Source organism: Cyrtonyx montezumae, unplaced genomic scaffold (assembly GCF_038088225.1).
Source record: "Cyrtonyx montezumae isolate F1298 unplaced genomic scaffold, pur_monq_1.0 scaffold_9, whole genome shotgun sequence".
Lineage (NCBI taxonomy): Eukaryota > Metazoa > Chordata > Aves > Galliformes > Odontophoridae > Cyrtonyx > Cyrtonyx montezumae.
Window position 1 is genome coordinate 1,689,366 of NW_027072100.1, and position 7,322 is coordinate 1,696,687.

General features: G+C 47.9%; 1 protein-coding gene across 1 annotated transcript; it reads left to right on the plus strand.

Annotated features, from left to right (window-relative positions):
- Positions 1-470: 470 nt before the first annotated feature.
- On the plus strand, positions 471-6,792 carry EIF6 (eukaryotic translation initiation factor 6). Its single transcript, XM_065754070.1, has 6 exons — positions 471-604; positions 680-765; positions 2,540-2,715; positions 3,551-3,727; positions 4,247-4,428; positions 5,660-6,792. The coding sequence occupies exons 1-6, from the start codon at positions 498-500 to the stop codon at positions 5,667-5,669; spliced, it is 738 nt and encodes a 245-aa protein (XP_065610142.1). The 5' UTR covers positions 471-497; the 3' UTR covers positions 5,670-6,792.
- The last annotated feature ends 530 nt before the right edge of the window (positions 6,793-7,322 follow it).

A 7,322-nucleotide genomic window follows, 5' to 3' on the forward strand; every position in this document is an offset into this window, starting at 1 on the left:
TTGGGTCCGTGCTGGGAGCGGAGCAGCCCGAGCTCAGCCAGCTTCCCGTGCCGCGCCGCGCCGCGCCGTGCCGTGCCGTGCCGTGCCGTGCCGGGCGGTGGCTGCAGGCGGGCGGCACCGCTACGCGTGGGAACGGCGGGCGGGGGCTCCACGTGGGGCTGGGACCGGCACACGCCCGCACACAGCTGGCAGCTGACGCGGACAACGCCTGCACGGCCCTACGCGGTCCGTCCGCCGCCCCGTCTGCCCGGGGGAGCCGCGAAGGGCTGCGCCGAGCGCGGCTCCTCGGCCCTCCGCCCCACCCAGCTCGTGGCGGCGGGGAGATAGTACCTCCCGGCCGACGGGGGGCGCTGTTCCTCCCGGCGCTCCCGGGGCCGCTCTGCCCCGCGGGTTCCTCTCTCCGCCTCCGGAAGCGGAAGCGGCCGTGCCGCGTGGGGGTGGGTGCGGCCGCCGCTCCCGGGCGACCGTTGGTTCGTGCGCTGGTCGGGTTCGCGGCCATGGCCGTCCGCGCCAGCTTCGAGAACAACAACGAGCTGGGCTGCTTCGCCAAGCTCACCAACGCCTACTGCCTGGTGGCTATCGGCGGCTCCGAGAACTTCTACAGGTGAGGGAGCCTCGAGGGCCCGGCCCCGCCACGCCGTGCCCTGCGCCCGCTCCTAATGCCGCCTTCTCCTTGCAGCGTCTTCGAGGGAGAGCTGTTCGGGACCATCCCGGTGGTGCACGCCTCTATCGCCGGCTGTCGCATCATCGGCAGGATGTGCGTGGGTAGGTGGCCTGGGCTCGCGGCCGGGAGAGAGCGAGGGAACGGCGGGTCCTTGCTCGGCCCGTGCCCGCCCCGAGGGGCCCCGGCTGCGGGGGGGGGATTGTTTGACTGCGTCCTGTGAATAAGGAGAAGGAGTGAAGCTGGAGAATCATAGAATCCTTAGAGTTGGAAGGGAGCTCTGAAGACCGTCTAGTCCAATTCCTCTGCGATGAACAGGGACACCGTAGCTAGATCTGGTTGCCCAGGGCCTGATCCAGCCTCTCCTTGGTAGTCTTCAGGGGTGGAGCAGAATCCACATCACTACGTAACCTGTTCCGGTGCCTCACCACCCTCATTGTAAAAGATTTTTTTAATGTCTCTCCTGTACTGAGTACTGCACATCTGGACACAGTGCTCCAGTTGAGGCCTCACCAGCACAGAGCAGAGGGACAGGATCACCTCCCTCGCCCTACTGGCCACACATTTTTTGATGCAGCCCAGGATGCAGTTGGCTTTCTGAGCTGGGCACATTGCTGGCTCATGTCCAGCTTCTCATCCACCACTACGCCCAGGTCTTTTTCGGCAGGGCTGTACTCAATCCTTTCGTCCCCCAGCTTGTATTGGTAATGGCGGTTGCTTCAACACAAGTGCAGGAGCGTGCATTTGGACTTGTTGAACCTCATGAGGTTCACCCAGGCCCACTGCTCAGGCTGTCTGGGTCCACTGGATGGCATTCTGTCCTGGTGTGTTGATTGCACCCCACAGCATGGTGTCATCAGCAAAATTGCTGAGGCTGCACTTGACCCCACTGTCAATATCACTAATGAAGATATTAAAGATTCTCAGCCCCAGCACCGACCCCTGGTGGACACTGACACCACTCAGTACTCTTCTCCATCTGGACATGGAGCCATTGACCACTGCTCTCTGGTCTCAATCCTGCAGCCAGTTCTTTGTCCGTTGAACAGTGCACCCATCAAATCCCTGTCATTCCAATTTGGAGAGAAGGATGTTGTGGAGTACTGTGTCAAAGGCCCCCACTGAAGTCAAGGCAGATGACATCAGTGGTTCTTCCCTTGTCCATTGATGCAGTGAAATAAAATAAAGCTTGGCCAATACAAACAAAACCCAACAATAAATTAAAAAAAAACAAACCCAAGATAGGGTTACAGGGACTGTCTTCTGGTCAGGACCTGAAGAGAGGTCACTGATGTGCATAAATTGGCTTTCTCATAAGCAGGGAGAAGCTGTCCTGTTTCATTGTGGAGGTTGCTGATTCAGAGCCAGCCCTGGAGGGAGCATTGTGGATGTGATGGTCAAAAAGAAATCTTCCCCTGGCAGGCTGTTTGGTAGAGCACACTTTGTGCTTGCTTTTTGTTCCTGGAAGAAGGTCTCTGCCCACCTGTTTGTACAGCCTTGCTAAAGGAATGGAACAACAACGAGCACAGTGTGTAGGTTCTTATGGGGACAGTCAGCATCTCAGGGGAAATCGTACTGGAGCATTCTGTGTAGAAATTCGTGTGACCTTCTACTGAAAAGAGTGAATAACAGGAGTGCAGTTTACCTATTTATGTCTGTAAACCTTTGTTTTATCTGTTTTTTCCCCTCACCTGTGCTTCTGTATTAATAAATTAATTTCTGTGGGACTGAATTGTGGGCTTGAAAGGAGCAGACAGGGCAAGGCCCCCAAGTCACTGTGTCAGCGTCCAGCAAGTAATAAGAATAATGGAAATTTAAACTAATTTAAGTGGAACTCTCTGATTTCTTCTTCCTTTTCTTATTTTTGGGTCATCTTAGGGAACAGGCATGGGCTGTTGGTCCCAAGCAGTACAACAGACCAGGAGCTTCAGCACATCCGCAATAGCCTTCCGGATTCTGTGCGGATTCAGCGCGTGGAGGAGCGGCTCTCAGCGCTGGGCAATGTCACTACCTGCAATGACTACGTGGCTCTCGTTCATCCGGACCTGGACAGGGTATATGGCCTTTGAATTCTTTATGGATGCATCTGAAATTATTCTGAAGTTGCGATTTCAGCTTGTAGCTGTTGGGGATTACTGTAAGCGGAGTGAATGTCAGAAGAACTATTCCAACAGCTGAGCTAGCATCGTGTAGGAAAGCTGTGTTCCCTTTTTCCTTTCCTCTCAGGAGAACAATCACAGTATTGAGTTTTGAAGTTATGACTCAAAAGTTTCAGTTGATCTGCTTGTTTTTCTGTTGTTATCTTGACTTGTAGCTGTGGGTCCTCTCTTAAGTATATAGTGTGCATATTGCATCCAGCATACTCTAGTCAACAGTGCTTGTAGAAAGAAAGGAGTGGGATATGGAAGAGTATTGTGAGATGCAATTAACTTTGCATGTATAAAACTGAAACAAGAGTGTGCGTGTATGTAAAGAACAAAAACTTGGTCATGACTGTAGTAGTAGTTACAAGATGTCACTGATGTACTTGAAAGTTTTGTAATAGTGTTGGTAGGGACCATGGATGTAGTGGTGTACGTGTCCATAGTGAAAATAGAAGCTCTTGTATAAAAACTTGAAGGCAGAGGAGAAAGAGGGGAGAAGGAACATTTCTCAGTGGTGGTGTGTTTGGTAGAGCTGCCTTGGTTTCCAGCTCACTGTACACAGGTAACTGGACCCAGGTTAAACCAGAAGAGTAAGAGCATTGTGTGATGGTTGGATTGCAGTGGGCTGCGAAAATTCAGGTGTGGTTTCAAAGGGAGGATCCCAGCCGGTTAATCTTTGGAAGAATACTGTGACTTCAGTTGCACAATACCATTTTGCTGAGGACTTTGTTCTCTTTGTTTGCAGGAAACTGAAGAGATCTTGGCAGATGTACTAAAGGTTGAAGTTTTCAGGCAAACAGTGGCAGATCAGGTGCTGGTGGGAAGTTACTGTGTATTCAGTAACCAAGGGGGAATTGTGCACCCCAGAACTTCCATTGAGGATCAGGATGAACTGTCTTCGTTGTTGCAGGTCCCACTCGTGGTAAGGCTTGTGAAGTGTGTTTTTTCTCATGGCACCTTTCCATCTTATGTATTCTCCTAGATACTGTTTTCTCTGTAAGGATTTTCCAAATGGGAGAGTAGGAAAAAACCTGAAGGAGTACAGTCTTCTGTGGCATGTTCCTCATCTTCCCTGTGTTTGTATAAGCTGCATAGAACCTTCAGGTTGCTTCTGAAATGTTTTTCTGCCAAGGTTATGGAAGTTGAGATGTCTCATTCAGCCAGACTGTGAAATGATCTGTGGTTTGGCTGAAGACACTGTTGAAAAGGAGTTAAGCAGTAAAATCCCACGTCTGCTCAGCTGGATTTTTAAATCTCAGCGTTGCTCTGGATTTATGCTTCCTGTTCATGGCTGTTGTGGTTGGTTGTTTTGTTTTGATTTTTTTCCTCTGAATCTCACAGCCTTTTCTTTACAGAGGTTAAAGGCTGCATAAGTAAGCATAATAAAACATATTGACATCAGCATGCCATGCTAACTTTTGCCACTTCATTTGTTTTCCAGGCTGGAACAGTAAACCGTGGCAGTGAGGTCATAGGAGCAGGGATGGTTGTAAATGACTGGTGTGCCTTCTGTGGGCTGGACACAACCAGCACTGAGCTCTCCGTCATTGAGAGCATCTTCAAGCTGAATGAAGCTCAGCCAAGTACTATTGCTACCAACATGAGAGATTCCTTGATTGACAGGTACGGAAGATCCAGCTCTGTGTAGAAGTGTAATCAAAACAGAGAGGATTTCACTACAGAGAAGCTATAAGACCAGCTGCTTCTCGATGTTGATCGGTCTCTTCTTCATGTCTGTCCCAGTTTCAAGCATGACTGGGAAAAAAAGTGGGAAGGGGAAGGCCACTTTCACCCTCCTGTCCTCCTTTCAGAGTGAAAGAAAGAAAAATGACCCAAATCAGATAAGGAGAGAGAAAAAATTTACTACAGATGGTAGAAGAACATAAGATACTAATAAGAAAGAGAATTACAGTTAATCAAGCAAAATGGGAGAAGGGGAGGTTCTGACCATGGTACTCACTGCACTGCTGAAAACTGAAAAAAACCTTCACTTACGTTACTCAGAACTGAAGATCATGCAGGGAATGCTGGAGGTTCTTGAGAATAGTAGTTTGTTCATCTCAGTGAGTCAGAACTAAGACAGACTGCTTAGAGAACATGGGACCAGGAAGTACAGCTCCTCAGTGCACAGTGCCTCTGCTGCAGGATGTGGAATACTGATAAAACCAGGGCAGTGTCCTCTTTGCTTTTATTGGGTTATTGAGGAGAATTATTTTGTTGCAGAAAGGTTTCTTTTATCATAGCTGGAAGTCACTGTAGTCATGCATGGGAGGTGTAACAGTTCCTGTTACCATTTATAGTTGCAAGAGTGATGGTGATGCTGGACCTTTCCCATTCACTGGTGAATGCAAAAAGTTCTGCAGGCTTTATGAGCCTGTATGGGTGAAAATTAGTTTCATTTGGGCTTTCCACCAATTGTAACTCGTTTGATGATTGCTGTAATGCTAGAGGTGTATTCTTGAGCTACTCAAGCCACTGAGAGTTCTCCGCTCTTATAAAAATGTATGGGAATGGTTTATGGCATAGGGAAAGAGTAAGGAAATCCTTGATGAAGAACTCCTGAAAGGAGTTCTTAGCTGCCCCTTTGCCGTTCCTATTTAAAGGCTTGGTGTTTCTGAGTGTAATTAAATGTGCTGAGCTTTTAATAACTACTAGGACAAGACAGTCCTTTGCGAGCTTGACAAGCATGTTCTTGCAGCTGGCTGTCAGCAGTCACAAGCTTATGTTCTAGGAAAGGAAGTTACTGATGATCCTTTGTAATCGGAGATTGAGAACTAATTATAACGGTGTTTTGAAATGTGTTCTGCACTCTGGTGCTTGTTTGTTAAATCTTCTTTCTGTTTTGTCTCTTCAGCTTGGCGTGAGCAAGTGTTGGTTCATGCCATTCAAGAAGCTCCTAAGGAGTGAAGAGTCAAGCTGCAGTTTGGATTACAGACCTCGAGACCTTTGTTTCTGCAGGATAAGCACCAGGAAGAGGCTACCAAAACACACGTTTTTTGTAACATTTTGTAAACGAAGTATTATTGCAAAAAATGGCAAATAACATACACAGTTTCCATGGAATGTTCTCTATCCCTTTGCTGATGTTCTTCCTTTCTTTGTCAGCTGTGCTTTCTCTATGATGCTGACTGTGGTCTTTAAGTTAGCCCACAGTATTCACTTGTTTAGATTTTGGTTACTGATAACTAGAACATTGTTTTGCCTTAAATAGAGGATGAATTCTCTGCTCCTCTGAACAGCAGGCTGTTTCAGCACGTATCCGGTACTGCCCTCTTTCTTTTCATGCTCTTAGTGATTCTGCTGTAGGTAGGCATAAGAGCCCCTGTATTTCTTATACCAAAAACCTAGCAATTAACTTGCCAGAAAACATTTCCGAAGTTATCACCTGCTGTCCTGCCCTGACTTGCAGCTGTTCTCACGGGGCTGGTGGTTCTGCAAGGATCAGCTCTGACTAAGAATGGAGTTTCTCATAGAAGTCAAACCAGAGACCTAGCAGCCAATTGTGACTGCCTCCAGAATTCAGTCTGTTGTCTGCAGATGTCAGACCTGTGTGGTTCTTCTGAGACATCTGCAAAAGGTCCATGACAAACATGCAATTGCTGGTAGGCTTCAATGTTCTCTGCGTGAGTTGGCCATCTTCCATGAGAAGCTCTTAGAAGTGAGCGAAGCAGAAAGATTTGAACTATGCAATCTTTGAGTTACCCTGGAAGCAAAGGTTAATTAACACGGTTCTAAATGATTATTGCATTCAGCTGTACTTCCCACGTTTGAGAGCTTGCTGTTGAAGAGTTCTGCCCTTGCTTGGCAGTAATGGCAATGCTGAGGAGCTGCAGAGCTAACAAACTGACATTTATCGTTCCACTGTTGTAGTGGACAGCCTTTCTTGGCTGACTCCCTCTCTCCTCCATGTCAGTGTTTATCTTCAGAAGCTGATTTCCTTTTGTTATCTCATGGGGCTGTTGTTAGGAATAAAAGGTGAAGAGCCTGCCTGCTGCTGTGGCTGTTGGCCTGGAATCATCAACTGTGAATAAGTAAGGCTTATTCCAGTCATTAGACAGACTTCCTAGTTTGTATTAGAGATCTTGGTGTGCATTAGAATTGCTTAAACAAGAAAAATAATCCAGTTTCTGTGAAATTCAAGAGAAACAACTGATCCTTCTCAAGATTGGAGGACCACTTCTGTTCTGACTAGTGGTATATCCCAGCATACTTAAACTTACCTGGAAAAATGAACCTACTTTACTGGTGATCAAATTATTCACAGTAGTCAAAAACCAATAAATAAATATAGAATGCTGAGTGCAAAATAGAGTATGTAATGGGCTGCTCTTTGCAGGAGCTGCAGCTGCTGTGCCAGGACACCTCTCTTGCCCAAATGGCCCACACCGCAGAGCAGTGAGTGTTGTGCCAAGAACATGCTTTGAAGAGCCCTGTGCTTGTGGGATTAGGGCTGGGTAAGCACTGATGTTCCCTGCTCCCCTGTGGTGGCAGTATGTCCTGGTGCTGTGTTTCTGGAC